General features: G+C 43.3%; 1 protein-coding gene and 1 long non-coding RNA gene across 12 annotated transcripts in view; both read left to right on the top strand.

Annotated features, from left to right (window-relative positions):
- The window catches only part of Atp8a1 (ATPase, aminophospholipid transporter (APLT), class I, type 8A, member 1), a 229,346-nt gene that overhangs the window by 137,408 nt on the left and 71,672 nt on the right, over positions 1 to 20,266 (top strand). For all 11 annotated transcript variants that reach the window (NM_001038999.2, NM_009727.3, NM_001284345.1 and 8 more), the window contains 2 exons: positions 4,033 to 4,171; positions 7,033 to 7,097. In NM_001038999.2, coding sequence (NP_001034088.1) covers positions 4,033 to 4,171; positions 7,033 to 7,097 — 204 coding nt within the window. The remainder of the gene's footprint in view (positions 1 to 4,032; positions 4,172 to 7,032; positions 7,098 to 20,266) is intronic.
- Positions 7,104 to 12,413, top strand: Gm46914. Its single transcript, XR_001784868.2, has 2 exons — positions 7,104 to 9,337; positions 9,603 to 12,413. It is a non-coding gene; the product is annotated as a predicted gene, 46914 (long non-coding RNA).

The raw sequence follows: 20,266 nt of genomic DNA, 5'->3' as shown, positions 1-20,266 counted from the left end.
AATTGTTGCTCCCTTTTATTTTTGTTGTTAGAGTTGGCATTCTGTTCTTGTGGCTGTCTTCTTTTTGGTTTGTTGAATGATTACTTTCTTGGTTGTTCTAGGGCGTGATTTCCGTCCTTGTATTGCTTCTTTTCTGTTATTATCCTTTGAAGGGCTGGATTCGTGGAAAGATATTGTGTGAATTTGGTTTTGTCGTGGAATACTTTGGTTTCTCCATCTATGGTAACTGAGAGTTTGGCCGGGTATAGTAGCCTGGACTGGCATTTGTGTTCTCTTAGTGTCTGTATAACATCTGTCCAGGCTCTTCTGGCTTTCATAGTCTCTGGTGAAAAGTCTGGTGTAATTCTGATAGGCCTTCCTTTATATGTTACTTGACCTTTCTCCCTTACTGCTTTTAATATTCTATCTTTATTTAGTGCATTTGTTGTTCTGATTATTATGTGTCGGGACGAATTTCTTTTCTGGTCCAGTCTATTTGGAGTTCTGTAGGCTTCTTGTATGATCATGGGCATCTCTTTTTTTATGTTTGGGAAGTTTTCTTCTATTATTTTGTTGAAGATATTAGCTGGCCCTTTAAGTTGAAAATCTTCATTCTCATCAATTCCTATTATCCGTAGGTTTGGTCTTCTCATTGTGTCCTGGATTACCTGGATGTTTTTAGTTAGGATCTTTTTGCATTTTATATTATCTTTGACTGTTGTGTCGATGTTCTCTATGGAATCTTTTGCACCTGAGATTCTCTCTTCCATTTCTTGTATTCTGTTGCTGATGCTCGCATCTATGGTTCCAGATCTCTTTCCTATGGTTTCTATCTCCAGCGTTGCCTCGCTTTGGGTTTTCTTTATTGTGTCTACTTCCCCTTTTAGTTCTAGTATGGTTTTGTTCATTTCCATCACCTGTTTGGATGTGTTTTCCTGTTTTTCTTTAATGATTTCTACTTGTTTGGCTGTGTTTTCCTGCTTTTCTTTAAGGGCCTGTAACTCTTTAGCAGTGCTCTCCTGTAATTCTTTAAGTGACTTATGAAAGTCCTTCTTGATGTCCTCCATCATCATCATGAGAAATGTTTTTAAATCTGGGTCTAGATTTTCGGTTGTGTTGGGGTGCCCAGGACTAGGTGGGGTGGGAGTGCTGCGTTCTGATGATGGTGAGTGGTCTTGATTTCTGTTAGTAGGATTCTTACGTTTGCCTTTCGCCATCTGGTAATCTCTGAAGCTAGCTGTTTTAGTTGTCACTGTTAAGAGCTTGTTCTTCAGGTGACTCTGTTAGCCTCTATGAGCAGACCTGGAGGGTAGCACTCTCCTTAGTTTCAGTGGGCAGAGTATTCTCTGCAGGCAAGCTCTCTTCTTGCAAGGCAGGTACCCAGATATCTGGTGTTCGAACCAGACTTCTGGCAGAAGTTGTGTTCCACTCACTAGAGGTCTTAGGATCACGTGTGGAATCCTGTGTGGGCCCTTGCGGGTGTCAGGCGACTCAGCTGGCAAGGTAGCCCGGGGCTCGAGTGGAGTGGAAGGGGTTTGTGCCCCAGATCAAGCCCGGGTAGCCTGGTTCCCTATGTACTGCAGTCTCAAGTTCCGCGCGATTGGATTGGGGCAGGCGCTGTGTTCCACTCACCAGAGGTCTCAGGGTCCCGTGGGGAGTCCCGTGTGGGCCCTTGCGGGTGTTGGGCACGACTCCCCAAGCAAGCTTTTAACCTCTTCAATTCTGTGAGAGGGGCCACAGAGAAGAGTTCAAAGCCAACAGCTTGCCTAGTGCTTTAATTGAAGAGTCTGCCTCCATACATGGCCGTTCAAGGTCAACCAGCAAGCACTGGATGCAGAAGATGCAGGAACTATCCAGAAAGTCTAGCTGAAATAGTTGATGGTGATGTCTACATTTGCAAACAGATTTTCAGTGAATTCAAACAAGCTTCTAATTAAAAAAGAAAAAGCCACCCAAAATATTCATAGTTAGAGAGGAGAAAAAAAAATCACTGCCTGACTTCAAAGGGACACATTGGGACAGATACAGCTGGTGTCTAAGGTAAACAGGTACTCATTTGCCATCCTGAAAGTCTTGGGGCCTTTAAGGGTTATACTATAGTAAATATACTCTCCCTGTAATCTGTCTGTGTAACAACAAAGCCCGTGTGACATATCTGTATATAATATGGCATGCTGAACATTTGGTGTTTATTACTGACACATAACAGCTTGGGAAAAAATTATTTCAAAATCTTACTGCTCATTGACAATGCACCTGGTCACCCAACGATTTTAACAGACTTATAAACACAAGAAGATTAATGTCCCCGTGCCTGCCAGCCCAACGTTCACTGTGCAGCCCACAAATCAATGAGCAAACTCAACTTCTAACTCTTATTACTTAGGACAAACTTTTCATAAAGGCTATCAGTACAGTGGATAGTGATTCTCTGATGGATCTGGGGAAATGGAAAAGCTTTTGGAAACGATTCACCATCCACAATTCCATTGTGCTTCACAAAATGATGTAAAAAATAACAATACCTTAAGGAACCATGGAAAAGGTTAAGTCCAGCCCTCACAGACGACTCTCAGGGATTCCAGACTTCCAGGAAAGGATAACCGCATATGTGGCAGGCATAGCGAAAGATCTAGCGGCTGTAAATGAACTTCTGTAGTCGCACGTAAAGACTTTAGTCGTTAAGGAAAAAAAAAAACAACCTCTGCTTTCTTGCAGAGTGGGATCTATTACTGAGGAGGACGCTATGAAAATTGTTGGAATGATAACAGGGGATTTAGAATGTTCCAGAATTTTGGTTGGTAAGGCAGGGGCGGGGTTTGAGATGACTAAGTCCAACTTCGGAAAAGTTCTGCTCCGAATCAAAGACTGTCAAACAGCATTGCAGACTGCAGAGAAAACAGTTCGAGGAAGGAATGACCAACCAAGGGCAGATTCCATTGACTTATTTTAATTAGCAAGCCTCTGCCAAGGTGTCGGCAGCCATCAGCATCAAGGCAAGATGCTCACGGGCAAAAACATCCTGATTCCTGAAGGCTCGGGTGACCATGGACATTTGTGAGCACTAAGTTATTTTTTTTTAATTAAAATGCCCACATTGTTTCTTCATACATGATGGCATTATACACTATGTGGGCTAACGTGTAGTATAAGCATAACATATAGTCCCCGAGGCAAAAAAAAGTTCACGTGACTTTCTGCACTAGGCTCTTTTGCAGTATCGTGGTGCTCCAGAACTAAACTGCAGCTTCTCGAATCCATTGATTATACATTTTACGAGAAAGGTGCAGCCTTACACACTGGAACCCTGTGCTGCCCGCACCTTCCAGCACACAAATCTTGAACTGGGTAGAAAACACTCCGACTGTGTTTTCTTGCAGACTCATGCTATCACTCGGCTTATTCTTCCCTCCGCATCACTTTTAGTTCTGTTGAGTGTGTATTTCCTGACACTACAGCAAAGTGAAATCTAATCCTTTTTAAATGAGTCCAAGTTTCTTCTCCCTGATTTATTTCTAGTAGCCACCTACTTCTTTTTAGCTGACCTTTTAATGCCCGTGTGTGTGTGTGTGTGTGTGTGTGTGTGTGTGTGTGTGTGTGTGTGTGTGTGAGTCAGACAGACAGACAGACAGACAGATTCAAATTTGTTTTGTTGTTGTGGTTTTTTGTTTTTTGTGAGTTAGACCCTTACTTTGGAAAGAATTAATGTAAAACTGCTTCAGGGAGTCTCATTCTCAGCCAGAATGACTGGATTAAAGTCGAGGATCCTTAAGAAAGAAAACAACAGAATGCTTGGAATTTATGCCCAAGTCTATGAATTACCTTTGTCTCTGTTTCTTTAAAAACAAAACAACATATTTCAGAGGCAGATGGATTTCTGAGTTTGAGGCCAGCCTAGTCTACAAAGTGAGTTCCAGGACAGCCAGGACTATACAGAGAAACCCTGTCTCAAAACAAAACAAACAAACAAAAAAATCCATAGTTCAACTTTTGTTCTTACCCAGTAAAGTTAGTTTCCCCCTTTCAAATTTTCAACACTTTTTTTTTCCCCAGAATCTTCAGCTACTTGGAGCTACAGCCATTGAGGATAAATTGCAGGACCAAGTGCCTGAAACCATAGAAACGCTAATGAAGGCTGACATCAAAATATGGATCCTTACTGGGGACAAGCAAGAAACTGCCATTAATATTGGTAATTCACTCCACTCAGATTTTGAATCCTGATACCTTCCAACAGGCTGGTGTGTTGTAATAAGATGAATTATAAGATGTGTTTAAAAGACAAACAAACAAAAACATGAAGCTGTGGATGCTGGAGACAAGTGGTTTCGTTCTAGCATGAGATAGTTAATCTGAACAGATTCAATAGGCGGGGCAGAGCTATAGGAAAAACCACAATGCCAGTCTCTGTGGGCTCTGAACCCCTCACAAGAAGCCCCACCCTCCAACCTGCAGCAGGAAATGGCATCGTTGACCTTTCCCCTAGTGAACTTCTCAACCTTTATACATAGTCTTATATTTAATGATTAGTACATAATCTTTAGTAAATGCATTCAAATAATACATAATATTATATCTTAATTCTAATAGACTGAATTGTAGAAAAGAAAAACTTTTAAGAAAATACCTTCCTATTCTAGAAAGGAAATTATCCCGGACTGTCCCAAGTGTGGTGTCCTGGCTAGTTTCCTGTCATCTTGACATAAGCTAGAGTTATCCAGGCAGAGGATCCTTGAGAAAATGCGTCCATTGCCTCCGACTGCCCGTAGACAAGTCTGTGGGGGCATTTTCTTGATGAATGATTGATGTGGGGGGAGGTTGTCTAGCCTCCTGGAGGTGCTGTCTATCACTGGGGCCTGTGGTCGATCCTCAATGACATAAGAAAGCAGACTGAGCAACCCAAGGAGAGAAAGCCTGCAAGCAGCATTCCTCCACAGCTGCTGCTTCCGGTCCAGCCTCGAGTTTCTGCCCTGGCTTTCTTAGATGATAGGCTATGATGTAGAACCAAAAGAACTTTTCTCGCCAAGTTTTTTGGTTATGGTGTCTTATTTCAGCACTGAGAACTTAGATGGCAAGAGGGGGTAAAGACCAAGACGTCTGTACATCTAGAGGCTAGTGGTATCTCTGCACCTCTGCCACTCCGCTGAGCCACCCATCTGGGGAAGGAACTTTCTCTCAGCTTCTGCTTTCTCACCTGCCAAAATAAACCCAACACCTTGCTTGCCACACCTGTACACCAGTGTGAATTCTTCTGGAACACAAGATCGCTGCTGTACTTGGGACCAGAGAGGATGTGAGAGGAGGCAACCTCTCCCATCCACAACAATTTATTTTAAGATCTGATATTTCCAGACTGTAAATGTGTTGTAAGGTTATTAGGCTCACCGAGTTGTTTACTTGTGGCCCCAATGCTCCCTTTAAAGTTGCAGTGGTTTTATATACAGCCAACCTGGCTCCTGCAACCCCACATATACTCTCAAACGATGTGTCTTGCTGCTTGAACATTCCATTCATAAGTGGCAGGCATGTGTATATGTAACGTTTCTGTAGTTGTCTTCGAAAGTCTAGAAACTGATTGCAGTTTTCTCTCTATTCCTCCCAGTTTCTCTCCATCTCCCCTCCCATCTGGGTCCACCCCTTCTCTGTCTCTCACTAGAAAACAAACAGGCTTCTAAGGGATAGTAATAAAATATAAGATAAGATAAAACAAACACTAACACATCAGAATAGCCAAGGAAAAGGAAAAAGAGCCCAAGAAGAGGTATAAGTAACAGAGACCAAAAGCCACTCATTCACACACTCAGCAAGTCTATAAAAACACTAAACTAGGTAACTGTAATATACATCCAAAGGAGCTGTAGGATAAAAAGAGAGGGAAATGCATAAATAAAGCAATAATGTAAAAATTTAAGGCTCTGACATGACATTATGGCACAAGGAGGCTCTGAAGATGTTATTGGGCGCCTTTTCTGTTGGCTTCACTGCTGGGCATGCAGCCTGTCCTTAGGAGTATTTCTTTTCCCCAGTGAGACTCCCTTGGGGAAATCTAAATTTCCCTTTGCAAGTGGTTTCCAATTGGAGCTAGCTTCTGGGTTAGGAATGAGAACATATGTCCCCCTCCTTCTTTCAGCGCTAGGACCTACCTCGTGTGGTGCAGACCTGTGCAGGCTTTGGGCATGCTGCCTCAGTCTCTGAGTTCATATGCAAGTAGATCCTGTTGATCTAGAGGGCTTTGATTTTTTGGTGTCTTCCATCTCCTGTGGCTCTCCACTCTCTCTGCCTGCTCTTCCTCTGTTTGCTGAGCCCTAAGGGCAGGGATTTGATGGAGCTATCCCATTTAGGGCTGAGTGTTCTGAGATCTCTCATTTTCTGCAGAGATGCCTGGTTGTGGGTCTCTGGATTTGTTTCCAGCTGCTATGGGAGGAGGCTTCCCTGAGGATGGCTGAGCAAGACCCTAAGATTACAGAGGCACTGAGCGTAAATGCCACCATTGTAATCTTTGTTACTGTGAGATGAGTCCACCAGGGTAGCCTGTGTTCGTCAGCTGTATCAACTGTACGAAGCCAACATAAAATAGACAGACCTGGATTTAACACACGAGTGGCTTTGTCATGGAGAGAATGCAGCAAAGAAAGAGAAAGAAGACAAGAGTGATGCTGTGATTCTCCAAGACAGGGAGATAGATGGTGGGGGTGAGTGGCTCCAAGAATGGCACCCACTGTCCCGAACCCTTCTCTACAAATCCTCTGGCCCAGCCATTAGTCTAGAAGAATATTGCCCACAAGTTTGGCAGCTTTCTGGACATGGAGATGCTAAACACAATTGTTCCATGTTGTTTATCCCGACAGCTTCAGATGTTGGCCTTACTGCCCACCCATCCTAATGGCCAGCAAGAACATTTCACTTGAAACTTCCTATTAGTCTGGAAAACAACTAAAACCCTTCCCTCGCAATCAAATCCTCTCTAGGTGTTTGTTCATGTCATTGCCTTACCGGATTCGTTTCTTTCCAGAAAACAAAAAACTAATCCTAATCCTGATTGTGTGTCCCCAGGACACTCCTGTAGACTCCTCAAGAGGAACATGGGAATGATCGTGATAAACGAGGGCTCTCTTGACGTAAGTAACGTTCTCCTCCAAAACCTCCTTTCCTGTTTGCATCAGAGATCTGTGGAAACACTTCAGATGCGGGCGGGGGGTTAAACGACACCTTTTTCGACGTTGTTGTAGTTGTTGTGCTTTAACAATGTGTAGAGCTTTGAACAGCATCAGTGTAAACTGACTCACGCTTTGCCACTGTGGTAACTAAAAGAAATTGGCAGGTGATGTCCTTAATGTTGTGGGACAGGAAAGCTGCTTCACGGTTGCCAATGGACTGTAACTCATTCATACAGAATACTGCATTTTGCGTATTAAGCCTTTTATATCTGCTTTAGTGTCCAAAGTTAATACATATGTCTGTTTTTTAGAGGGTTTTTTTTGTTTGTTTATTTTTTGTTGTTGTTGTTTGTTTTTTGGTTTTTGGTTTTTGGGTTTGGTTTTTTTTTTTCATTTTTCGAGACCCTGGCTGTCTTGGAACTCACTTTGTAGACCAAGCTGGCCTCAAACTCAGAAATCTGCCTGTCTCTGTCTCCCAAGTGCTGGGATTAAAGGCGTGCGCCACCACTGCCCGGCTGAGAGTTTTTGAAAGTTGTACTAAGGAACACAAAATCACCATGCTGTTTACAAAAGGGATCTTACTGGTTTGTTTTTGTGATCCCACCCCTCCACCTTTTTAACGCCCTCCGATGAAGTATTTAACAGAATGCTATGTAGGACAAATGACCTGTAAATACTTTATAGAGTCAAGGTGGCTACTTGTAATTTGAGGTGGAAGACAAAGCAAGCGAGGTGATGATTTTACAGCTGCTTCAAATAGTTATCATGACGCAGAAAGCAGAGCAGAGGAGAGCAAAGCTGATAATTAGGGATTTGGGAAGCTGCAAAGCCTGTGTTGGGAGATCCTGCAGAGGCCTGGGGACAATGTCTGAAAGTTGGATGTGACACAGAAGTCGTCTGTACAGATGAGTTGATTGCAAATGTTTTCATTACGCATCCTCAAGCCCTTCCCTCTTCTTGCAAACCTCTTTGAACAGCCTGTAATGGTGTGTGGTTTTTATCGCACACCCTTCGGCCATCTTGCTATCTTCCTACGTAACAGCCTTGAGTTGCCAAAGACACATAAAAAATGAAGTAAATGCCCACACATGCCCACACATACCCGCACAAAGCTGATGTGTAGGTTTGGAAGATGTGTGCTGTGGGGCTCCTGTGACATGTGAGGATGCAGTCATATAGTCGGTGATAGCTAATCTGGTAGAGGTGAGTCACTGAGCGGGAAAGAATGTTTGAAGCAGAAAGTTCTTGCAGGGAGGGTCAAGTCATCCTTGCAGGGTGGAAAGGAGAATATTGAACTTGAATGTAAGGTTCTAACTTCTTAAGGACTCTTGTTGGGGTAAGTATAAGTGGAGTAAGCACCCCATGTGCATTTTTAGTTCCTGGGAGCAGTACAGAGGGTAGAAAGTGGACCGTCCATGTTTGAGTGTAAAGCCTTTACCTAGACAGCTCTTCTAAACCTGACACATGTTTATCCATGGAGACGCTACCCTGCCTGGATTGCTGCTGTTGTTGCTGTTGTTGGTTTTTTTGGTTTTTGTTTTTAATTAGGTATTTTCTTCATTTATACTGTGTTGTTTTTACATTTCTATATTTAATGTGGATGTACAAACATACCAAGACATGAATGCAGAGGTCAGAGGGCAAGGAGGCAACTTGCAGGAGTCAGTTCTATCCTTCCACCATATGAGTTCCCATAGGCTTGGCTTCTCACTAGTCCATACTCCTTCCTGTTAAAAAAAAAAAAAAAAAAGATGTAAAACACTTTGGTTCTTGCAGAGGACCCAGGTTCAGTTCCAATACGCACATGGTAGTTTACAATCACCACCAATTCCAGTTCCAAAGGATCCGAACGTGGAAGCAAAACACTTATATGCATAAAATAAATCAATCTAAAAACAAATTTTAAAAAAGTCATACCACAACACTCTGCACAGTGCTTTTTGTGTTTTGGGTTTTTTGTTTGTTTGTTTGTTTGTTTGTTTATCAGACAAGGAGTTTGTTTTAGCTCACGATTCAAGGTTCAGTCTACCGTGGCAGAAATCTCAAGGCATCTAGAGCTTGAAATAGCTGGTCATATCATATCTGCAGTCAGAAGCAGAACAATGCATGTATACATTTGAACACTTTGCTGGCTTTCTCCAGTTTACACAGCCTAAGGAATAACGCCACCCGAAGTGGACCTATCCTTCCCACCTCCTAAGGTAACCAAGATAATGTCTCATACACATGATAGCGGGCCATCTCCCAGGTGATCCTCTATTTTCTTAAGTTGGCAACACTGCGATAGTGTCATACAACTATAAACAGGAAGGACTCAAACAAATGATACAAGTAGTTCTGTCATCTAGTCGCTAATCATGAGTGAGGAGTTGTAATTCATGACCCACCGGAGGGGGGTGGGAAATCAAGCCCTCCCTCTTCAGTATCTCTGGACTCCAAAGACGCTCAATTATTCTTTATTCATAGGAACTGTCACATCAGATCAGCCTCGTGGCGCTGCTCACCCTCCTTCACTGCTTTTGTGCCTTCCTATCAAGGAGAAGGTAGAGTGGGAAGGGAAAATATTCTCCAGGCCCTGTTTTGGAGAGAAAGCTGACACCAGACTCATCCTGTCACAAGTTGGCCATCCCAGAAAACCTTTACGTGGGTTCATTCTTCCTGTTCAGGATTCAGCTTGAGCCCCGGTGTATACCTGCCCCCCCCAGCCCCCCATGGAGGAAGTGATGCGATGGCTGACACAGAGAGGCATGTGAGAGAAAACTGGCTAATCTCCTCAAAACGTATGAGGCAAAAAGAAACAGAATGCCATCCCTTCGACTGTAGCCTCTTACACACTGCCAGAGGGAGGAGAAAGAGGACAAAAAAAAGCGATCTAAACTCCTGTGACTGCCAAATCGCCTTTCTTTCGGGATGTAAAGCGTTTCCTTGACGAAATCGATCATTGTTTGATGTAGAATGTCTCCCTGCTATAAAACAGAATCTGCAGAGCTGGTGGCAGGCTAAAGATGGTCAATCAGTACTTCATTCAGGTTGCTGAGCACTGACGTGAGGCCCAGCCATCTCGTTTGTGATCTGAGAGAACAGAAGAGAGGGAGGCTTGGCTTTTGGTGCTATATCTTTAATTCAAACAAGCCTCTTGTCTGGAAATGTTTTCTTCCTTCCTTTTTTTTTTTTCCTTTTTATTCACTTTACATCCCACTCACTACCCCCTCCCAGTGTGCCTCCCACAGTCCCCTATCCCCCCTTCCCTTCTCCTCTGAGCAGGTGGGGGCTCCTCTGGGAATCCCGCCCACCCTAGCACATCAAGTCTCTGTGAGGCTAGGTGTATCCTCCCACTGAGGCCAGACAAGCAGCCCAGCTAGAGGAACATACCCCATGTACAGGGAACAGCTTTGGGGATGGCCCCCCACTCTAGTTATTCAGGACCCACATGAAGAACAAGCTGTACATCTGCTGCATATATTCTGGGAAGCCTAAGTCCAGCCTGTGTAAGAGACCCAGGGGTGCAGGTTAGTTGATTCTATTTATCTTCCTGTGGAGCTCCTATCTCCTTCAGGGCCTGCAATCCTTCCTGCTGTTCTTCCATAAGAGTCCCCAAGTTCCATCCACGGTTTGACTATAGGTGTCTGTTTCTGTCTGGGTCAGCTGCTGGGTGGAACCTCTCAGAGGACAGCCATGCTAGACTCCTGTCTGCAAGCATAACAGAGTATCATTAATAGTTTCAGAGATTGGTGCTTGCCCATGTGATGATGGGTCTCAAGTTGGGCTGGTTATTGGTTGGTCAGTCTCTGCTTCATCCTCTGTTCCTTGCATTTCTTGTAGACAGAATAAATTTTGAGTTGAAAGTTTTGTGGGTGGGTCGGTGTCCCTATTGCTCTACTGGGGTTCTTGCCTGGCTGCTATAAGAGGTCGCTTCTTCAGGTTCCATATCCCCAATGCTGTGAGTCACAGCTAAGGTCACTCCCATTCATTCTTGGGCTGCCTCCCTTATCCCAGGCTGCTTCTTGTTTTTTAGTGCTTTGCTCTTTGCATTTGCCATACCTTAGCCAATATTTATGCGTCTGTGTGATGTACATTACGAATCTACTTAATCTTTGCTAACGGTGGCATGGTACTTGTAAGGCCACCTAGAAAGAAATAGCAGAATTAGAACTGAAAAAGTGATCTGAGACCCACCAGGGCAAACTGGATCAGGTTAGAGAACATACCCACACTGAAGGTATTCCTCAACTTTGTGCATACAAGGTACATAGCAATGACGTATAGACATGTTTAGAAGGGCAAGAAGGCATGGATCGCATGTACAGGAAGAAGGAAGTGGGGCCCCAGTGGCAAGGATGTGGTGGAGGAACAACTCAGAGGCTTGACCGCATGGTCCTTGGAAAAGGAGCCACCAGGAGTGGCCTCAAACAGGGCCGGGTGAGGCTTTTTCCTTCTGTCGCTTGTGCCAGCATGCCTGCTTTTATTTTAGTCTTCTCTATCATTGCCACATGCTTCCTAGATCAGCACTGTTCTAAGTGTTTTTAGATAGCCAGTACTATAAATGACAACCTGAAAGAGAACAGGGAATATCAAAAATAGTCATTATGCAGCACTCCAGTTTGCTCTCTCTTATGGTGATGAACACATGGCCAATAGTACCTTGGGAGGAAAGGGTTTGTTTATTTGGCTGATAGGTTGCAGCCCATCAGCAAGGGAAGCCAGGATAGGAACTCAAGACAGGAACTGAGCCAAAGCCCATGGAGGCACACTGCTTGCTAGCTTATTCTTCATGGCTTGCTCGGGTACCTTTCTTATATAGCTGAGCCCCACATATTTAGGAATGGCACCGCCCACAGTGGACTGGGCCCTACCACATCAATTGGCAATCAAGAAAATCCCCACCACAGACATAGCCAGGAGCTAATCTGATGGAGGCGATCGCTCCACCCACAGTCCGGGTGTATGTAGGTTTATGTCACGTGGACAAATCCACCCAGAACACACGTTGTTCATATATCGTTACCGTGGTTTGTTTTTATTGTTAGATTTGTAAAGTGGAAACTCAAATTGAGAAATACCTCAAAGGTATTTTTACTACCTATTTTTCCAAAAAATAAGAGAGAGAAGACTCCAAGAACACGCAAGTTCATTGAAAGAAGGGACTGCTCCGGTTTATCCTTCCCAGTGCCCAGCAAATTACCTAACACGTTGTAAATACCAGATAAATACCAGAGCAGTAAGTCACCACATAATTTTAAGTTAAGGGCTTCCCTTTAAAAGGAAAAGAAAAAAAAAGAAAAGAAAAGAAAAGAAAAGAAAAGAGAGAAGAGAGAAGAGAAGAATAGGAAAAAGAAAGAAAGAAAAAGAAAGTGCATCAATCTTCAATGTGAGCTAATTCGTCCTATCTAAAGCCTCCTTATGAATTTGAGTAGGCGGCAGACACTGTGGCTCAGTGGATTAGCACTCTTGCCTGCAATCCTGACTGCCAGCCTTCCAAACAATGTCTGGGGAAGCTCTTTCTCCCCGGGAGCGAATGTACTCACTCCCCGGGAGTGGGGCGAATTTACAAATCTGGCTGTCTGGGGTCAGACCTCCTGGGATGAGCTCATTTGTTTCTCAGCAGGAGATGAAGCATCTCTTTGCACAGTGCCTTCTGATCTGTCATAAAAATCCGGTGGCTCCGAGTTCAGGCGGATCCTGAGAGCAGCTAGAATGCCTATCTATAAAAATTATTAGCTGTATTCCCCATCACAGAGAGGAAGAAAAACAGCCAGTCTGCCTTTCAGACTGTACTGATAGACAGCAAGAAGGCTCGGGGTGCTCACTCCATGAGCACAAAGAACAATTAACAAGTCATAAACCTCAGAGCATGCTGTCTCAGGAATGAAGTTATGAATGTGTGACTTGTCAAGTGCTCTGGGGCTGTCCTCTGAAACAGCACAGTAGGACCTTAGTCATTGAAATTAGCTTCTCAGAGCCATGCAGGTCTAGCTGCCTCTGTGTATGTGTGTGTGTGTGTGTGTGTGTGTGTGTGTGTGTGTGTGTGTGTGGTGTTACCTTGGGCAGAGCATTGGTATGGTGGTGTGTGGTACATGCAAAGAGGTGTCATAGAATGTGGTGGAAAGAGTCCAATAGCTTTCTGTTGTGCGTAATGAGAATTTTTATACAAAGTGTATCACTTTCCGTCTTTAATAGTTTCCATGAGGCAGTAAGTTCTGGCTGTCAGTCATCTTTCATATGAGTGACACATATTACTATATAGTTTCCAGCTTTTCTACCATACTAACGTTAAAGTGGTAATGTCTCATGTTACATTGTTATAAAGAATCATATTCTCAGGTTCTAAAAACTCATATATAAAACATCTTCCTTCTTCAGTCGGCATAGCCTGTGATCACAGCACTCAGAGGGCAGAGGCAGGAGATAAGTTTGAGGCCAACTTGAGCTACATAGGAAAATGCCAGTTCTAAAAAGAGGGGAAAGTTTCTCCTGGTGACTCTGATGAAGGAAGCATTTGTCTCCCAGAAAATAGACTGACTGTCCAAAAGCATTGCTGGGGCTTTCTCGTCATGTCTTGGATTTTGGTGTTATTAACCTTCTTGAAAAAAAAGAAAACAAAAACAAAATAAAACACCTCCAGGCCAGTGTTTCACCTTTGAATGAATGCATACAACCAGTTGAAGAAGACATATACACAACCAATGTCTCACCCTTCAGACCTGAATGGAAACCTGGCAGGTTTACCTGTCTCCAATTATTCCCATGGTTTCAGAGTGCCACCACAAGACAAAGAAAGAGGTATCTTAGGCAAAAAGACTTGTTGAACTTTTTAAATTTAAAAATAAGAATTTCAGGTTGTGGAAATGCTTTGGTGGATAATACACTTTCTGCACGTATAGAGACCCGTGATGGAGTCTCCACAATCCCCCTAAAAGCCATCATGATGACGCATGTCTTTAACCCTAGAGGAGAAGAAACACAGATCTGAGGAGTTTTCTAGTCAGCCAGCCTAACTGAAAGGAAAAGACCCAGGTTCAATGAGAGACCTTATCTCAACAAATAAGATGGGGAGGAATAGAGAAAGTCATACAAATGTTGACCCCCTCCAGCTCACTCTCTCTTGTTCTCTCTCTCTCTCTCTCTCTCTCTCTCTCTCTCTCTCTCTCTCTCACACACACACACACACACACACACACACACACGAGTATGCATGTATATGTCACATACACAAAGAAAAAAGAAGAATTTCATGTCACGAATAAGTATCATTAAGAGGCATATAAAGTTGATGACAAAGCCTATTAAGTAATAAACAGACCCTCTCCATAATTTGTATGATTTTTCTCGTGTCTCATTGACCAGCTCTCTTAGGGATCCTGGTTATGCTCTAACTGAGCACAGTTCCTGTCAACAGTCAGGAATTTGAATGTGCTGACTTCATGGAAATATGCTTCCCCCTAGCCCCGCCCAGTGCCCAGGAATGATGCCGCAAACCTCTCAGACGCCCCGATAGCCTGGCTCATCCACAGGGTCCTTTCTACGCTTCCCGTAAAACCTTCTATCATAAAATACTTTACTTAAAATATGTTAAAGCTGAAAACATTTGAGCTGTGAGGTGAGAACTGGAGGAACGTAATACCGTGACCTAGTTTTACTTCCCAAGTTCTAATTAGAGTCTTCCAAAATTACTGAGAACGGCTGTGGGAAGACTAGGTTTGTGATACAGTGAGAAAGGTAACTGTGAGATTACTTGAGTCTCTCTGGCATGACTGCCCTGTGGAGCTCTAGAAATACTTCCAGTGATTCGGCATCCGCATCTGCTGTTGTTCTTTTTATACTCATTTTGTAGCTCTTTTTTTTTTTTTTCTTTTTCGAGACAGGGTTTCTCTGTATAGCCCTGGCTGTCCTGGAACTCACTCTGTAGACCAGGCTGGCCTCGAACTCAGAAATTTACCTGCCTCTGCCTCCCAAGTGCTGGGATTAAAGGCGTGTGCCACCACGCCCAGTGGTTAGTACCACAATTGTGAAATAGAAGTCATGAAAGTAACTAAGTCCTAGACATGCTATTATAAAGAATTTAACAAAACAGTGCCTGTTAAATATTGACCACGGTGGCTAGCCTGTAGCAAGTACAGATAGCCATGCTGTGGGAGCCAGAGGTAGCTGTACACTGCCTCTACCACCCCAATAAATGAGGGTTTATGGCTGTTCTAGGGGGCCTTGGATAGGGATTGCCATCGTGAAGGTTTGCAAATCGCTCAAGAGTTCCACAAGCGGGATTAGACTTTTTTTTTTTTAACTAGAAATGAGGTTTGTATGAGATTCCTAGTAAGCACATTGTTGGTTTACAATTAGGAATAAGCATAGTTCATGCTACTTTAACATTCTTACTTGAAAATAACTCAACATAAAGAGTATCCTCTCTAGGTAGGCAACTTTCATGGCAAATATTAATTGCTTGAATGTTTGATGCTTAGCTGGCTAGAGGCTTCAGTCAGACTCAAAGGGAGGGACATCTGCTCCTCTCATGTGCCCTTAATCTCCCCTTGGTGTTGCACCCTGCCCGGGTAAGCACTCTAGAAATGCTGGGATGGCGTCCTCCACTCTTACTGGTGCTTCCAGCTTGGTTCATAGGAGAGCAGAGCTCTTTGTTGGCGGTTTCCATGAGAGACAGCTTTACACAGCCATTGCCTCCCCGTCTCTATTGAACTGAAGAAAATGGCCCCAAACCAACCATAACTTTGATTATAGATTCTGATATTTCTTCTCTGATATATTTTATCGAAAATTAATTGTTGGCCGCATTGGAGATTAAGTTAACAAGCATTTAAAAAAAATTCCAACACCATAGTAAAAGAAAACCCTTCATGGAATGTTTTTTGTTTTTGTTTTGTTTTGTTTTTTTTCTACCTACATTTGACCTTCTAACACTGTGTAAATTTCTACTATAATGTATAGGACATTCAGGATATAAATGCTGAAGTTGTCATCTACACCCTTCTGGGCTCAACTTACATGTTTTATGCAGACAAACCTCACTGTTTTGGGAATCAGCCATGAGTAAATGGCTTCTGAAAGAAATCCAGAATAAGCAAGTCACTAACTTGACTCCAGAAGAGGAAGGGGGTGGGGGGAAGAAAATGTGAGCTACTTCAGGTTTTGTTTTGATATGTCCCCTGAGTCTAATACAATAGATTTTGTATTGCTTTGAAAACTAGTTTAGGCAGGTTTGAAACCACACTGAGTTCTCTTGCACTACAGTGTCAGAGCTTCTATTCTGACTTTTCTTAATACTGTTAGCAAAGCTCTTTCTGAGTGAGGTCTCCAAGTCCTCACAGAGTTAAAGGTGTTACTGCTCTCTATCTGAGGCAGAGATACTCTCCTGTAATGCCCTGTGGTAGGGAGATTTGTTCAGATCCTGGAAGGCACACTGCTTACCCCTGGTAAGAAATGTAAGCATTACTAAAAGGTAAAAATGATGCTTGAGCAAATCGCTTAATTTCCACGCCCCTAATTTGAGACTGTGTCTGCTGGCAACCAGAGTATGTGGTTGAAAAAGTCCCATCAAACACGTACACTGTTTGGTCTTGTGGAGTTAAATATGTCCCCTTTTGTAAACACGGCGCAGCCAAGACTGACTGGTGCACAGAACTCTGAGTGAAATTGTTCACAGATTCATGGTGTCTCTGTTTCAAGAAATTCCCCTGCCCTCAAATGTGAATATTCTTTACCTCACTCCGCCTAAACATCTGCACTCTTCCCTGAGACCCAGAATTACAGATAAGTGCTTTCTAACCAGGCTGCCCCCTTGCACAGCTCCCCACAAACTGCTGACATTTCTGAGGGCTCACTCCTGGCCTTTTTGCCTTCTCTCCATCCCCCCCCCCCCCCCTCGCTCATACCTTTGGCAGGTCAGAACAATGTTACGTACAACTGTCTGTGAGAAACTGAGGGAGGTACCAGGTGTACCCGGAGGCATCGCACCCTGCTCCTGTAGGTAGGGACGGGGCTGTTGGTTCACTTGTGTCCCTTCACATGCCAGAGATCACAGCATTTCTGTGATCCACATTCAGGGTTGTGATCAGTACCCTGATATTTCCACTTCCACTACTCCAAATCCAGAGTGTGCTTTTATCTGAATTGGGATCCATCTTTGAATAACTGTACCTTCTCTAGTGACAGAGTGACTCCTTCACAGGATTCTATGTCCTGAGAGTCAGTGCCATGTCTTCCATCTTGTTTCATTTATTCTTGCATATAGTTTCCCCCCACCCCCCAGGGCAGCTAAAAGAGAATGCCCTTCTGGAGGGAAATGCATAGAAGTCATTGAATACACACAGAGAATAATAGGAACAGTGTACGTAGGCTCTGCCCTAAGAAAGACCTGCAGATAATGACTCTTCCATATTCCTCTTTGCATTAATTGAAATTATTAAGCAAATGGGTCCAGCGTTCGTTTTCTCTGGGTCTGGGAAACAGTTTCTCCTAGACCTCTATACTTACCTTCTCCAGACCGTTGGTTTGGTAATTTGCTTACTGCTTATTTTCCCAAGACCAGCGGTATATTCTGAGCAACCTCGTCCTGGCTGGACTGAAGGCAGTAGGAGAGACTGGATGGCTGCCGAGCCCAGTCCCTCCACGAATGCTTCTCCCTTTCCCCGTCTGAATCGCAGCCACCACTGGAGAGTAGTTAATACCAACCTCAAAATAAGTGTTTAGGAGGCTCTCAGTGGTGGTTTAAAATAATTACCTCGACGGCTTTGGTAAAAGCCTTTATCCACAGAACTATTTAAATTATATAATTATACCTCCCTCCCCTTCCTTCCTTTCCCTGGATTGATCTTTCTTTGCTGCGTACCCCAACCCCAGCACCAAAATACAGGCTGGCTACCCATACCACACTCCTCTCCCTTCCTCTCCTCTCTACCCCAAGTGAGACTAGATGCTCACAAGGAATGATTTTCCTTATGGAACCTATCACGATCCCGAAGCTCTAACTTCCGCTGAGAGGCCAAGAGCAATTTATGCAGCACTCCAACTTCCTTCTCTTACCTGCTTCCATTTTGTGACCCTTGACCTTTCTCAGATGGCATGACCCCTCTGGGAGATTGGACTGTTTTCTCAACTACACTGTTTTACATCTACCCTCATTCAGGAAAACCCACGCTTGTATATCAGCAAAGCATGGAATATTTTTTGTCTCTCCTTCCCCTCCCCACCCCACCCCCGTTATCTTTAGCAATATGTATTGATGAAATGCATTCATTTGGCTGCCTTCCACAAAGCTAGTTTGGAGGACCTTGCTGACCATATGTTTTTAATGACTTCACCTTCTGCCTACCCTTACCCCTTTTTGGAAAAATTGCTTTATTTTGGTTTGGCTCTATACACACATGTTTTTAAATATTATATCCTAATTTAGGATAGGAATTTGGAAATACCAAAGGTTTTTCGATCAAAAACTATGTCAAAGAGCGCTAGCTCTCCTGACTGAGATGCATACTAAATGGACCACTTGTACATAAATGTAGTTTCTCTCTACTCTCGGGTGTATATCCTTTTACCATGGCCTGCAGTAGCTGGAAGAGCAGTTGATATATGTGTTGCGTAGGCGTATTTGGAATGTCCAGTGTTCCGCTGAATCAGTAACATATTGTAGAAAAATAAGTAATACCCAGTGGTTTATCCAAGTTGTTATTACAGGAGTCGTAACTCACTCTTTAAGAACGTGCTAACATTGTCCATACTTGATATAGCCAGAATATGTTATTAAAAATGTTCCTGGAATGTTCTGTTAATTTGCAATTTTAGGGTGTGAACATTTGGAGACCATAAAAGTAGAGAAGGGGAGTGAAACATGTGGTTATAAAACTTAAGACTTAAATGATGAGGAGGTAGGAGGCCCACAAGCCACCAAAACAGCTAATAAAGTATGTTTAGATATCAAGAATATATATATACATATATATATATGTGTATGTGTGTATATATATATATATATATATATATAATATTTTAATAGTGTCCTTAGATTATGGTAAATTAAAATAAAACCAAAGTAAAATAAACTCCACTTTACAGGTGAAATAGGTGAAATTTATCTCCATGCTTAAAAATTATTCAGTGCCTTAATGGTTATTCTTTAGCTATAGCTAAAGAATATTCTAGAAAAACAAGTCTGCCATTTATCATAAACAAACACGTATATTAATGCAGTCACTCATCTGAGGACAGGCAAATCGTGACAGAGAAACTCCATTTTACTTTGAAATTTTTGAAATGAGCTCTATCAGATTGTTCTGCCTCCGGCAGAAACTGCTAAGGAAAAACAGACATTAATTATATCAATATTTCTCCTCCCACCATGCACCAGGAGCAATATGCCATTTGAGAAGAGGAGGCGTTCTCGTCGCTAGCTAGAGCTGGAGCGCAGTCAGGTTTCCAGATAATGTCTATGCAATAGAAGATGGGCTGGGAGAGCCGAGTGTTAGTGGCCACAGGTAGATCAGAACAGGGTCACCGGAAGACTTCTTAATAAGAAACCTTGAAGTGATCCTAGGACAGCGCCTCCTGGATTGTCTAATGTTGTGCAGAGCTCAACAGTTTGCATGTGCTGCCTTATCGCGTAGGAGCCTCTGTGGACCTGACGTCAGAGGAGGGTAAAGAACTCAGGTGCCAGCGCTCTGCTGAGCACCAAGCAGGATGATGTGATCATGAGTAAGGGAGTCAGCACATGCAGCATTCCGATCGCAGAGCATCGGTTCTCAGCCTTCCTAGTGCTGCATGCAACCCTTTAATACAGCGCCTCATGTTGGTGACCCCCAACCGTGAGATGATTCTCATTGCTGCTTCACAACTGTAACTTTGTCACTGTTATGAACCAAACTGTAAATATCTGTATATAGATAATATAGATGTCTGATATCTGATGTTGGGCCTTGTAAAGGGGCTACCACCCACAGGTTTTGAACCCCTGCCCTGAAGGGTTAGAACTAACCCAATCTCATGCATAAGAAACCACTTGACTCAGTGGAGTCCAGGAAAACCTCCCCAAGCAAAGAAAGAGTCAGTATGTGGCAGAGCCATCTCCAGCTCAGGCCTTTCTAGCACCAACTCATGGCCAGCTTGTCAAAGTAAGGCGAATCAAT

This window comes from Mus musculus, chromosome 5, assembly GCF_000001635.26.
Source record: "Mus musculus strain C57BL/6J chromosome 5, GRCm38.p6 C57BL/6J".
NCBI lineage: Eukaryota > Metazoa > Chordata > Mammalia > Rodentia > Muridae > Mus > Mus musculus.
Note: the sequence above shows the minus strand (reverse complement) of the source record. Positions and strands in the feature narration are given on the sequence as shown.